This window comes from Sitophilus oryzae, unplaced genomic scaffold, assembly GCF_002938485.1.
Source record: "Sitophilus oryzae breed Bouriz unplaced genomic scaffold, Soryzae_2.0 scaffold_1179_pilon_pilon, whole genome shotgun sequence".
In the NCBI taxonomy this organism is placed as follows: Eukaryota; Metazoa; Arthropoda; class Insecta; order Coleoptera; family Curculionidae; genus Sitophilus; species Sitophilus oryzae.
Genome location: NW_022145814.1, coordinates 3,122,087 through 3,137,677, shown reverse-complemented (window position 1 = coordinate 3,137,677; position 15,591 = coordinate 3,122,087). Strand labels below are relative to the sequence as shown.

Sequence of the window (15,591 nt, the reverse complement as noted above, 5' to 3'; positions counted from 1 at the left end):
CCTGGAGTGAATTTAACTTATTGATATATTATTGCTTAAGTACGTATAATATAGCTACATACCTCGCTATCGGATAAAAGAAGAAATCCGAGAAAAATTCACATTCACAGGGATTTTTTTATGGCGCGGCCAACATTGCAATATTATAATACCAGTTTTTTTTTAAATGCAATACACACTGTATATTATTTTTAGTATTTTAGATACCTACAGACTTAAAAAGCGCACATTTTTGTATTTAAAATATTTCTAAATTTTTAGCAGTTACGGAAATAGCCTTATGCAATATAATTCGCAGTATTATACTGTATGATCGAAAAAAAAACGGCGTCCAGTTGGCTGGGAAATGACGATCGATGACATTTCCCATATACATTTATATATAAAATGACAGCGATCTTCATTTCATAGCCAACGCTGACGCCGTTTTTTCTCGATCATACGGTACCTATTACATAGGGCTATTGCAACAGTAAATTTTTATCAAAGCGACATCAGGATATTTTCTCTTATATTTTACTCTGTATGGTAAAATTTTGTTTTTCTACCCATCCTATAAAAATAAAATAAAACGAAATCTGTAACAGGTCGCTTTACTTTTTGACTATACACAATTTATCTAGAAATGATTCGAAAAACTTTACCTGGGGAAGTCCTCTGGTGATGCATGGTCCCTCTAAATCATCATATCAATCAACAATATGTCACTGCCCACTTTTTAGGTATTTACTTTATATGTACAATAATCAGTAAAAGAGTAATTAAACATGCAATTCACATTAAAAAACGTAGACAAAACAGTGTAATAACCTGCAGAATTAATTAAAACTCTGATTCAAACTAAGCCAAATTCCCAAATAATGCAATTCTGCAGTTTCAGCCTGTCGCCTAAAATCTCTCGGGCTGATCGGGAACTGATCGGGAAGATACATATTTTTAACGAACGGCTTTTAAGGTTCAAATTTACATTTGAGGCCCGCCTCAATACGGTCTTTTTACGCGCTACTACTCCATACATTTTATCTCTCTTCAACTAAAGGTTTTGCCTATGCTTTTTCTTTTCATTCTACAGAGTTAAGATTCCAGTGAACGCTGTCGCTCCGTCAGTGCGATATACCACAATACGCTAGACAAGGAAAGGCGAGAGGCAAACCTCTGCATATATACCTCTTAAAGAACAAATGAGATGGATATACATCGTCGAGTTTGTCGCATATGGGATAGGAAGCGTGTTTAAAGGAATACCATCGACGTAATTTATTGTAGAATGACGGATAAAAAATACAATTATTATTAATACAAATAGGGAAAAAAATATAAAATTGTGATTAAAGATGTATCGATTAATAAGTGTAATTTTTCAAATGTATTGGTGAGGCACTGCCTCATCTGCTTCATAGGACAAGCCGCCCCTGTAATCAACCAAGGTAAATGAGGTGCGCCACCCTGTGCATGAGGTTTTGAGATTTTTTATCGGAAAAAAAATTCAAAATTTTGAAATTTTTGAAAAAAAAAAAATTGGATTTTTTTAGTTAAAATAACATAATTTGTTGATCATATGGTAACATAGGTAGTAGATTAAATTACAAGAAAGAAAGCCCAGAAAAGATCTAGTGGTTCTCAAAATTTAATCAAAATGAAAATGCAAATTTTCTCTTAATTCTCTAATGGAAGAATCTTGAAAATATAAGCAATATCCAAGGTGTGTCCCATTTTCGTGTGTTTTACAGGGTTTCTCGTTTATGAATAGAGCCCATTAAGCCACTGAATTCTACGTGAAATATTGTATGGGACTCAGTTTCGATAAGTTATAAGGTAACCGAGATACGAGTCGAAAATTGGAAGAATTTCAAATTCGCCCTATATTTAAAGAACTAAGAAGGTTAGGACAATTCTGTGCGGCTAATGAGGACAACATCTTTAGTTTCACAAAAAGTAGCACACTGATGTGAAAACCGCACCTTTGTAGCTCTACTTATAAACGAGAAACCCTGCAAAACTAGGGCGGTCCGGCCCAGATGTGGAAAAGCGTCTGGGAAACCTGACCGCAAAATCAATTTAACTTAGTAGTTAGTAAAATATGTTACTCCAGTTACAGTTGAATTAATTTATTAGTTACTTTGTTGAATATTTTAGTACCTACGATGCTACAGCTCTACTTAACCGACGCGACACATATTTGAAAGTGCCCATTTCCATACTTTGGCGTTCAAATTTTTCGCTTTGGTGCACTTCCGGAAACTGAATGTTTTTTTGGTTTATATTTTGTTTATTCCGGGGTTATTAATTGCGTCCGATTAAAGTTTATAAATAAATTTATAGTTTCTTTTTTGCGTTCAGTTGGTCCGGAATGTCCAAAAGCCTTTATGGAAACCCTATGCAAAACCCATGAAAAAGGGACACCCTGTGCAGAATGTATCAAATTTGCAGAATAACTTTTTTGATCTCTCGGTGGGAGATTATTTTTTTTTGAATTTTAAACCTATCTACATGGTACATTTCAAATGCCTATCAAATAGAAAATATCAATATCCCTAAACTGTTGATGTCTGTGTAATTAGATTTTTTAGTCCATAGTCGGTTGAGCTACCAAAATCCGTGTGTTTTAGAAGTGCATTTTCGAAACACAGTTTAAATGTGGCGAATATAAAGCTCCACTAGCTCTATCCGTAGAGCCCCTCACTGGTTGTTTAGCTACTTACCCTTTCCGAGAGGAAACATCTTATTTTTTATTTACACCTTTATTTTTTTACTGGTATAATTTAATGTATATAGCGACCAAACGCCAAAATTTTCGAAGAAACTTCCATGCTTAATTTCAACTTTAACATCTTAAAAAATTATTTAGAATCATAAAAAGGTCCCCTAAAAACTTACGGGATTTAATATCTCGACAGGACTACTAAAAACCATTTTGGATTTTAAAAATCATATATTATACATACGTACACTTACAACTCGTTAGTTATAATTAAACACAGAATGGTCTAGAACAAAATTAATTCCCGTTCTATTAATTTTAATTTATTTGAATATGTCCACAAGCAAAAAAACTGTGTCTGCTCTTTACCCTTAATTAATAGAACCGTAAAATTCTAGACAGACATGAATCGTGCACTTTTTACGACATAGCCGGCCGCCAAATGAGCTGAAAACGGGAAAACTTGTGGGAAATTTCCGACTATAACAGTATTTTCACCATCTACGATAAGATTCAACTTTGACAATTAAAAAAGTTGAAAACTAAACCGATAAAATACAGAATCGATGAATAAAAGAGGGGAGGTAAGAGTATATCCGTTTTTCGTCTTCCTACGTTAAACATCTTTAAATTTTTTATTGGGAACATTTTAGGTTTCCAATTCCGATTTTCGGAAAAGTTTTGGAGTCTTACTCCATTATGAAAACTTAACTTCTAAAAATATTGAGATGAACCGCCTATTTAAAAATAGACATATTTCTTTAAATTCAAAACATTCAGTTTTAAGACACTCTGTATACATAAATAAAATTATTGATTTTAAAATATTATTTGCAAAACCAGAGAGAGGAAAATCAGGCGACAAACAGAAATAAGAGTTGTTAAATAATAGCCATTAGACTCTCAAATCGTAGGGCGAATTTGAAACTCTTGCATTTTTCGACTCCCCTAGATATTTTTATGGGTTTTTCCCATTTTGATTCGTAATTTTTGTGACAAAGTATGTTATTAAAGATAAATATTTTCTCATTATTTAACTAATGTTGCGTAATATATAATGTAATAATAAACCGGGTGCGTCTTAAAAGTGGCTCACCCCCTATAACTTTTTTATATTTTCAGTTAAAAAAAACGAGATTTGGTATGTTTATGAAATACAGGGTGTCCCAGAAATAAGTGCAAGTATTTTAAGGGGTGGTAGATCTCGATAAAAGAAACATATTTTCTCTTTATCGTTCCAAAATAACGGAGTTTTTTGGAACGTATTTAACATATTATCAAGAAATTATGTTTTTTTAACTAAAAAAAATCCAAATTTTTTTTCAAAAAATTCCGAATTTTCATTTTTTTGCAAAAAAACCTCACAGGCGTGTTTCTGGGGTTGAACTCTCAGTTAAAAATATTTGCACTTATTTCTGGGACACCCTGTATATTAGGATTGAATGACCTATTGAAATGACACAACTTTTGATTTTTAAATGGCACTCTCAGTATTTTTTTACTTTATTCAATAGTAAATAACACTCTGAATAGAATGACATATCACATGTCAACTTTTGACATTTTCGCATCTGATCTATTTGAAATTATAACTTGCGGTTCGTAACGAAAATTTGACTTATAATACCAAGTGTGTGGTATCAAATTATTCGTAAAAAAATACTTTTTCCAAATATGCTAATGAGCCACCTTTGTTCCATTTCAAAAATATTGAGATATGATTAAAAATACGATTTGAGAGTTTTCTAATTGGCCAGGACGACACTAAAAAGAGAGTTGAGAGTTTTCTAACTGGCGATAAGACACTAAAAACATTAGACGATCCAATCTATTTTTCCAAGGCTCCTTGATTAAGAATTAGTGTTTTTAACATTGCCATGGCACTCTAGATTGAAACTGAAAATACAATTTTTTTATTAAGCGAGGATGTCAAAAGTTGACATATCATATGACATTCTATTCAGAATGTCATTTTTTATCGAATAACGTAAAAAAATATCGAGAATGTCATTTAAAAATATCAAAGGTTGTAGTCATTTCCGGTAAAACAGGAAGCGACCGAAAACAATTGAATACGTCAGGCAATCCTAATTTATGTCATATATACTAACCTACCAAATTTCATTGTTTTTTTTTGAAAAAATAAAAAAGTTATAGGGATGAGCCACTTTCAAGACGCACCCGGTATATGTCCATAATACAACATCATTTCATTTTTCCTGTTGTGATTCTGTTCTAAAGCTTTTCTTGATTTATTATTTGATCTGATAAAGATAATATGTGTATGTATTTAATGGAATCGATTATGCTGTGAATAATTTCAGTTTAAAAGTAATCTAAATACAATCGTTTACTGTTCATTCGTGTTCGATGTTTGTGGTTCAGTGTGAGAATAAGGGCCTTATTGAGTGTACTAATATTTTTCGAACTTGCATGGGCGAATATCTTAGCTCGCAAAAGGGCAAACAAAAACAATAAATAGAATAACTCGTAGAATAACTTATAATTTAAAGATATTGGCACCAAACCTTCAACTTTAGATTCGAGACTCGCAACAAGAGACACCTTAGTACATGCGGATGGGCACCTGCTAAACTAACAAAACAAAAAAGTTCAGGACAGCATAGTTAGATTCTCTGGAATAGTGAACAGGGTTTTCTCTACCGTGCTCTTTTACTTGTGAATTCCAGGCATAGTACGGCACTCCTTTCATTTCATTTAATAAAATAAGTAGTTTATTTAAATAATAAGTTTCATTTACATAACCTATTCTCCTCAAATTTCCCAAAATATTGCTTCTGTCGGGCGCATCCGAGGTAATCACAATAAAAAATATATTTAACACAACGTAGGTTCCTTACATTTCTTGTTATACAGTTGGCCAAAATACCCCTTTCAACTTTGTTGACGACCCGGGGTTGTTCCACTACAATATTAACTTCCTTTTGAATTATGCAGGGTGTCCCAGAAATAAATGCAAGTATTTTAAGGTGTGTTATGTCTGGCCAAAAGAAACATATTTTCTCTTTACCATTTTTAGAATGAATTGAAAATAACCGCGTTTTTATATCAGTGAATGATAAAGATAACCAGAAGTTTTTATAATAAATCCACTTACACTGGCATACCGAGAAAATACGTATAAGCTCTGTTCTTTTGGAGGAAATAAAAAAAATAAAAGAACAAATAAATAAATTTGTAGTAGACAGATTAAGGATGTGATGCCTGCCGAAATATATTATTAAATGTCTAGCCAACATTTTTTTTTTGGGGGAAACATCTTGTTAAACCAACCCTCATCAAAAGCATCGACCCTCGTTTCTTATTTCTGGACATACATTCCTGGAGTGTAACCGGGATTTTGCATTAAGACAAAGTCCAAACAGATGTATTTTACCCTTATTTGGTGTGTAACTTTAAATATTAAGGAGATTTTTGTTCAATAACTGAGTTCTAAATTCAAGATTTTAGACTTTTACGTACCTATAAAGAAGATTTTTACAAAGAAATTTTTTAATATAGGTGCGTAAACATATTTATAAATACACGGTGATTCTCTAACTTGGCATAAATTCAGTAAATCAAATATGTTATTTATTTATTGAGAAATATCCTCGAGGTATTGTAAATATTATTTTATATTGTGCTCTTTTTTATGTATATACATATCTCATAAAAAGTTTACGAATTTAAAAAGCTTACGACTCCATCCCCAGAGTTAAATTATGGTACATACTGGGACAACTTGATGTGGATGAATGTCTCATAAATTTAGTTAAGGTGCTGTACAACAACAACATAGCTCTTGTTAAGAGCGGTAACAAACTGTCTGAGGTAATTTTTACAACTAAAGGCCTTCGACAGGGATGTCCTCTATCGCCTCTTTTATTTAATCTGTATTTGGAAGTGGTTCTTATGGACTGGAAGACGAGGCGTGGGGGAATGGGTGTCCCTGTAGGGAGATGACTGTTTGGTTACATTGAATTTTGCCGATGATCAGGTGGTCATAGCTCAAGATGCTTACGACCTTGTTGAATTCATGATGAGCAGGTTAAATTTGGCATACACGAAATGGGGCCTTACTATGAACATTGATGAAACGGAATATCTAGTGACCAATTCAGATGATAAATTTGACATTTTTATTACTGACAATGCAAAGCTCAGACAGGTTGAATGGTTTAAATATTTGGGGGCACGTATAATCAGAAAGGGACTGGACAAAACTAGAATAGAACAAGGGCGGAAGATTATAGGAGCACTGAATGGCATCTGGTGGGACAAAAACATAAGACCAAACACAAAAGTACAAATTGGAAGAGCCCTAGTGGAGACGGTAGTAACTTATGGGTGTGAAATTTCGACCTTAAAGGCTGAACAAAAGCGAGCTTTGAATGCACTCGAAATGGACTATTTGAGACGCAGTGCGAGAGTATCTAAACTGGACAGAGTTAGGAACGTGGAAATCAGAGCCAAAATGGATGCCACACAGACAATAGTGGATAGAGTCGAACAGAGGGGCCTTAAGTGGTTTGGACACTTACTACGCATGGAACACCAAAGATGGCCCTACCGTATCTACAGCTGGTCACCTCCTGGAAAAAGGAAAAGAGGACGGCCGAGAAGATCCTGGAATGAGGCCATCAGAAGGGCAATGGAGGACCGTAACTTGGAAGAGGAAGATGTTCTTGATCGTAACAGATGGCGGTTAGGTGTGGGGATGCGACGTTAGTTGCGACAACTCTGGAGTATATATGCATATCTATATAATAATAATAGCTCCGGTATATAGCGTTTAACGCCTTGGGAGTAGCAAGGTACAGCTTGCTATACTAGAGCCGTTCGGTATACAAGGAAGGTAATGTGGCTAGCACTACGCTTCAACCGCCTATTATTACCTCAGGATTGTGAATCCCAAGTACTCATTTAAGGCTGAGTCGACCTAGGTACCCAAACTAATTATTTTAATAAAAATAGTCGGCTGATGAAATGCCGGGTGTGGGAATCGAACCCACACCTTTAGATTGGTAGACGAGAGCCTGTACCTCTACGCCACCGGGCACCTTTAGAGATTATGATATATATGCATATCTCATATGTAAAAAACAGCCTCTACACTATGCCGAGAACTCTTCGAAGCAGGTCAAGGTCGCGTTTCATCACACAACTTTGTCACATTTCTGTTTATTTCCAGTTGTCTTGAGACACTTCGATTTGCCTCGACCTACTTTCGATTCTTAAAAGCGCCTGAAAACTAATTGTTGAGGAGGGCGTGAGGGATTTTTTTGGCGTTTCCTGGTTGTCTCCTTCAATTTTTTTCCGTTTTGAGCGATTTCCAAAACATGACGGTATCTGTACGCGAGGCAAATGCCCTTTTTTCATAAATCTCAATGAAACGAGTAAACCCAAACGTTTCTAAAATAACTGTTGTTACGATGATATTTCGTTAATTACATCTCGTTTAATGTTGATATATATTCCACAAGATTAATATTTGAGCACGCGTTTATAATATGTAGATCAATCTACAGGCATATAATTACAATATGTTTATTCTTTAATTTTATTATAATGGGTAATTATTAATATATAAAATTATATATGTTATGTTTGTTTACGATTAATTGATTAATATAACAGTAGTATTGCTTGATGAGTAATACTGGCAACATCAATATATTAAGCTGATTGGGAAAAGTATTGATTGACCTGATGTCAATAAAAGATACTTCTATATATCATAATAACATGGTTTGATATAAATCCATGGTACAAAGAATACAAGGTATGATCGATAGCGGCTCCAATTTCGTTCAGTTCGCGCATACCACCTGTGACGTCACTAGGAAAATAATGAATAAATAAAAAATAAAGAAAGTTGACAGGAGATCTGCAATTTTTGGGGTTATGGTTAAGAATTGTTTATTTTAAGACTTTTTAGTTCGTTTAATTTAATAATTACTAAAACCAGCAGTTCCAAAAATATATTTAAAAATAATAATTATCTATTAACATGGATTTGGACGATAGGTAAGAATACTGAATTTATTTCTATATTCGGTATAAAATTGTTTATTAGGTTTTTAGTTTGCGATGTTTATGGTAAATAATTTTCATTTTCATTGCCTCTGAATTCACATGAGGACAGAGTTGAGGATATCTATGGAAAAGTAACCACAAGAGGAATTGTTACATCATTTAAAAAATATTGGGAAGTTTATTGTTTCCCATCGAAAAGTAGAAAATGCCAATGCAGATGAACGTATTGTAATTGTGATAGAAGTAATTCTAAGGGTAAAGTTTATTATAATTAGTGGAAGTAATAACAAGCGTGAAGTTTATTATAATTAGTGACCTGTGCTTCTTTTTATATGTAGATGTTTCTGGTTTTGAGAATAAATCGGCTGAACGACACCCAAAATTTAAAGGATGTATTTGCATACCCAGAATATGCCCATCAAGGATTATATAGCTCAAATTTCCTTTAATGGTAGGCAATTATTCAATGCAAATTAATTTTGTAAGTGACTGAAATATTAAATAGTTTACAATATGGTATATCACTAAAAATATATTACTTTTAGGTACAATTATGGCCCGATACATTTCAAAAAGTAGAATATTATTTTATATTAAATGAGGTATTGTACTAACAATCAATTTATATTAATAACGGAGATTAAAAAATAACAGAATAAATAGTTTTTTTTTTATACTACAAAAATAAACTATAGAATACAACAGTATTTAAAAAAATAAATAAAAAGTTATGTCCCGGCCGAGATTCGAACTCCGGTCTCTCGCTTCCTAGCCCGACTCCTTACGCACTGCTCCACAGTAGCTTGCTTAGCGATAATTCAATGACGGTATGTAAACAAAAAAACAGGTTTATAACAATTTCTTGACGATTTGAACTGGCGCGCGGAGCGTGCTGACCAATAGCGCCTGTTATCACCTGTGACGTAGCGACCAACCTGCGCAATATCATACCTTGTATTCTTTGTACCATGATTATAACCTATAAAAGGTGGACCGCCAGAACAGTTAGTCACTGCGTATTGCCCTGCAGTTTTACGATTTTAAGTTTTGGAAATATATTTTTGTACTATTTTGTAATTAATAATGTTAGACAATGATTAAAACTAAATATTCTTGTGTAACCTTGTTGTAAACTGTTATCTCTAAAACTGTTATCTCTAAATGCACTATAGAGTATTACATTACATTCCATTATAAATTAATGATATTTATTCATACTGCAGGTTGATACCGTGACAGGTTGTTAACAAACAACCAATTACGGCGCATCTCGATCTATTTCAGGAAACGTGAGAACTAATTTTTATAACACGGACTTATAGTCAAATATATTTGAGTTTACTTCTAAAAATCCTTCCAGAAATGTTTAGCAAAATGTTTCACGAAATATTTCGTAAAACATTTCGGGGATAGTGTAGAGGCTGTTAAACATTACTCCATCATATTTTTATCACTATTTTTAAAGTGTACGTGAAGTTACATAAACATGACAAATTTCAAATTTTAATTCCTATAAAAATTGAGATTTGGCAAAACAAAAAAATGTTCTAAACTAATTTTATTTCCAGGGTATAACTAAATGAATAGTAAAGGTAGGCTGATTTGCTTTCAGGAAGGCCCTTCTTAGAGTTCTTAGGAACATAATTTTAGAACAACCCTGCTCATAGAATCAAAATACTGTAAAACCGATCGAAAAATTAAATTCCAAATACTACCCCCCGCCCCTATAGAATTATACTATCTATTATAAAATTCTTATAAAATTGTACTGTAAGTGGCTGTAAAGTTTTGTTATCGAACAATTGTATAGTCACTTGCTACGTTACAATTTTGTTACGGAAAACAAATTACAATATGGAAGCTGCTATAGAACTTGATGGAAAACCGTATTTTTAAACAATTTATTTAAATCAAAAATCATGTTATGGCTTTCATAATTTGCAATATCTATGAATAAAATTATTTTATTAGACAATAAGGATGAACTTTTTTTTTTACTTGAAATCACTTATAATAAAAAACAACAAAACATCCAGTATATAGAAGTCTTCCCAAACACAAAATCATAAAAATTTCTCTGCGGAAATGCATCTTTCTCTTTTTTCCAATTTTAGTATAACTAAAATCAGTTACATGAAAAGGGTTCCTGCTTTACATTCTAAACACTTTTCTTTTGTAGGTATGAACTTAACCAAGTAACAAAAATGAATCAACAAACCAAACCAAAACAAACCTAACCAAAGCAATCAAAACACGCTGTAAGCTAAAACGCGTCTGTCTACGAATTCCAATTGCCGAGTACTTTTTAAATCTTGCTATATTTTACAATGTTTTATCAATAAATGAAAATGATACACTTCCGCAAGAAGTTTTTTTGCGTGTCTACGTTTAGAAAAATTTTTAGAATGAAAAACAGAAACGTGTTTGCATGTAACTGGTTTCAGCTATTCTAAAGTTGAAAAACTCGAAAAGGATGCATTTCCGCAGAAACTTTTTTATGATATGCTATCGAAAAGGCTTCCAAATACTAAATAAACAAATATTTTTTACGTAACTGATTTCAAATAAACGAAACTTGAGCCAACAATAAATCGAAGTGTGTATTTATGAGTTTATGAATAAAACCAAGCCAGTGAATAATTTAAATAAAAACTTATATTGATTTTCTATAAATGTAGCGTTCGGTTAGTCAATATTGCAGCATTTATAAATCTGTAATAGGGAAATTGATTTTTCCCTTCATTATTGTTTTATTTTGAACATGACAATAAATTTTTCAGGCAGTAGGATGAATTATAGACATAACATTAATATCACTATAATTAATTAAAATTATTTATTTCTGAATTAGAAAAAAAAATAGATAAAACATCGTACATACCAGTGGCCCTAGTCTTCTAGATAGCGTTTGAAACGTTAGCAGAATGTGATATTTTTTCTGTTGTACTAAAACATTTACTCTGCTTCTTGTCAGCCTTACCTGAAACAAAAGTAATAATTACTCCTTAGCCAGTAAGTGAAATTATAAACTAAAATATAATAACAGCTCCCGTATATAGCGTTTAACGCGTTGGGAGTAGCAAGGTACAGCTTACCATGCCAGAGCTGTTGTACTTGTTGCCATGCTCTCATGATATGCCGAAGACTGGCGGGAAATAGGTTGTGATTTGACGAGTGACATTTTGCGCTGGATGTATACCATGATAGTAAGACCCATGATTACCTATGGAGCAGTTGCTTGGTACACAAAACTAGAGCAACGTACAGCAAGATAAAACATATGCAAAGTACAGAGACTGACATGTATCTGCATCACAGGTGCCATGAGAACATGTCCAACAGCAGCATGGAGGTCATTCTAGACCTAACATCACTGCACATTGCCGTCGGTAGATATGCCAATGCGATGACCCGATGGAAGCAGCAACGACTGGTTCTTCTCCCAAAAGAGAAGAAACCACCTAACGACCCAGCATCTTTTCGTCCACTTTGTATGCTGGATTCAGAGGGGAAGAACTTCGAGCGGATAGTGGCCGACAGATTGCAGCAATACATCGATCCTCAACTTTCTGAATTCCAATTCGGATTCAGGAAGGGGAGATCCACCATCGACGCACTGGAACTCGTCACAAACATCGCAAAGGAAGCCATCTCAGGAAAGAGATGGGAAGGCTGTTCTAAAAAGTATTGCCTCATCGTCACCTTGGACATGAACGCGTTCAACTCAGCCCGCTGGGATCGCGTTTTGGAGGCTCTCGAGCGCATGGGTGTACCCTACTGCCTACGAAGAATGGTCAGATCATATTTCAGCGATCGACTTCTGCTTTACGAGACGGAGCAGGGAGCAGCGGTGCATGAGGTCACGGGAGGGGTACCTCAGGGCTCTGTCCTGAGGTCACTCTTGTGGAATGTTATGTACGACGGTGTGCTCCACCTTGAATTACCGGCCAATACAACACTCGTGGACGACATGGCGGTTGTTCTTGTGGCGAAATACCTGTAGGAGCTGGAAGCCGCATTCTCCATCACCATCAGGGGGGTAAGACAGTGGATGCAATCGGCAGACCTGTCGCTGGCGGAGCATAAGGCCGAAGCACTTCTAGTGAGTAGCCGGAAGAAAATGGAGTCCATCACCATCAGGGTGGGCGACCATGATATCCAGTCGCAACCCCATATCGGGTACCTTGGAGTGGTCTTGTATTGGAGGCTCAACTACAAGGAGCATATCTCCAGCAAGAAGGCGGGAGCAGTTCAGGGCGCACTCTCACGAATAATGCCCAATATCGGAGGCCCCAGGCAAATCCGGAGACGATTACTGGCAACAGTAGTTACCTCCGTCCTGCTATACGGAGCACCCGTGTGGTCAGAATCGCTGGAAATAAAAACATATCGCCGGACAATGACATCAGTCCACCTACTCTCAGCGATCAGAGTGGCGTCAGCATACCGGACGGTATCACAGGATGCAGTGAGTATAATGGCATCGTGCCTGCCTATCGACATCTTGGCGGGTGAACGCCAGCGACAACACCGCAAGAAGAAAGCTGAGCAGCGACAGGTCTTCTGTGAAGAAGAGAGGCCTGAAAGTCTTCGTCTCTGGCCAGTGAGATGGGACAGCTCTACGAAAGGTCGGTGGACACCTCGATTAATCCCGAATGTCACCAAATGGGTTACCCGTGTGCACGGGAGGTTGGATTCTACATCACCCAACTCTTGACTGGGCATGGATGTTTGCGAGCATACTTGCACAGATTCAAGAGGAGTGACGCCCCGAACTGTCACTATTGCCGCGTGGTGACCGAAGATGCGAAGCACGTGTTCTTCCGATGCTCTCTATACGAGGGGACAAGGACGGAACTCGAGAGAAATCTGGGCGTGTCCATCAGCCCAGAAAATATAGTGACCTGCATGCTGAAGGGTCAATCGGCATGGAACAAGGTAGCAGAGTATGCTGAGACCATACTCAAAAATCTTCGCACCACCTATATATATTTGATGTTACTGTTCTCTCTATTCACGAATAGAGAGCAGTAACATCAAATAAGAACGCCCCGGCAATAACGGTAAGTATTTAACAAAGATAGCCGCCTGGGAAGTACCAACGGGCGTTCTGAAATCCCCTGGAAGAAGGGACCTGTATAGCAAGGTTTCCCCTTCACCTTCATCGAAATTAACAGACATAAAAAGTATTGCCAATCAGACACCAGATGCATAGACGGATGGCTCATTGGAAAACCAACGGAGAGAAACAGTACTGGGTAATAAATTGTCAGCTCAGGAGTTTGGAATACTCTCAAAAGAAAATTCCACTATGGCTCACTCCCAGTGATGACATACCAAGAATTTTACAACTTTGAGAAACACCCTCACTGTATTGTATAAGTAATATTAAAGGAATGGGAAGGAAGAAACGCTTAATTCGCATGTAAAAGACCACTATACCATAACGTGGGTATACTGATGCTTCAAAACCAAAGAGGGCAGGTGATATGGTTTTGGCCGAAAAATAAATACTCCGAACCAATAGGCACCCTACCCCAGTATCCTTCAGCAGAAATTTACGGCTATCGAAACATACGTTACTTTTCTTAGATAGGAACTATCGCGAACAGGAAATTACCAGGAAAATACCAGGACACTGTCTCCTTCAACGAACCTCCTACAGGGCTGAAGCTGAGAGGAACCAAGCTGCGACATGCAGCATTCTGTGGGCCGAAATGCGCGGGAAACACCAGAAACACCTTATCACTGACTACGCCGAGACGACGACTTTATGCCCACTTACTTTGGTACGCGGCTGATGTCCAGGATTGAGTGCTCGGATTAACTTTGAAGTCGCTTCAGATACTGGCTTTTGTTAAGCCCCTGAGGCTGTATGATGAGTCTATAACTTTAAAGGGGAACACAACAATAGATCTGTCAAGGTCGCGGTGATTTTAACCCTCCACTAAATATTAATACTTCTGATCTACAGTGTTTTGACGAAAACGACGTTAAAAGTTGATATGCGCAGTGACGCTAGCGACCAATTTGAGAGGTGTGTTGTTCCACTGTGAACGACGGTGCACACGGTTCACCCTGCAAGTTGGATACCCAGACGCGACTGTTTCATTCATTCTTCACTCAGCGGTCTGGGCCACTACCCCACCCCCCCCGATTCGATATCTGCCCAAGAGAAAAAAACCAGAAATAATATGTATGATTTCTGGCATAAATTGGGCGGCTGTCTAGAGAAAAAACATCCGATGGGAACACGCCCACAAACTGGTCACCCGACCGTTCTCGAGCACCGCCCCGACCATCTCAAATATTAAATGGAACGACACTTTCAGGATTGCTCTCTCAATCTCTCTCTAGTTTGATGTCTCCCCCCTCCCCGAGAACAACTCAGCTCAGTGAGAATAAGATTGTTCCGACCTTGAGTCCTCTTCAGAAGCGGACGACTGTAGCAAACGAACAGTAAGAAGAAAGAGTTTACTTTATAAAATATTGTCGACATATCGTGCCAATACCCACATTTTTTGATTAGTTCATTTTTAGCAATGGATGGTAAGTAAATGTATTTTTGGTGATGGACAGCCATTCGGTGCGCCTGTTTTGGTCGTGTCAATAGTCTCTCGAAATCTTCCCTAAATTGTAAAACATAGCAGTGGCGGATACCGAGGGGCGGCCCATGGGGCCCGGGCCCCCCTAAAAAAAGTCTGTAAGAAAAATTTGCTGATAACTATTTCAGACGTTGCTTTTTTTTGGGTTACAATGGCGCCCTGGCAGCTATCTCCCTAAAAAGATTAATATCACTAACATTAGCTATAATTTTTATTTTTCGTGCCCCTCCCTCCTTAATCTCTCTT

At 36.4% G+C, this 15,591-nt stretch overlaps 1 protein-coding gene across 1 annotated transcript; it reads left to right on the top strand.

Moving 5' to 3' along the window:
• The first annotated feature begins 6,743 nt into the window (after window positions 1–6,743).
• LOC115891369 lies at window positions 6,744–7,433 on the top strand. The gene has a single exon (XM_030911821.1). The coding sequence runs from the start codon at window positions 6,744–6,746 to the stop codon at window positions 7,431–7,433; it is 690 nt and encodes a 229-aa protein (XP_030767681.1).
• Window positions 7,434–15,591: the final 8,158 nt, after the last annotated feature.

Bases quoted from the DNA above. Each gene is read 5' to 3' on its own strand.
- LOC115891369 (XM_030911821.1), top strand. From the start codon at position 6,744: ATGAGCAGGTTAAATTTGGCATACACGAAATGGGGCCTTACTATGAAC.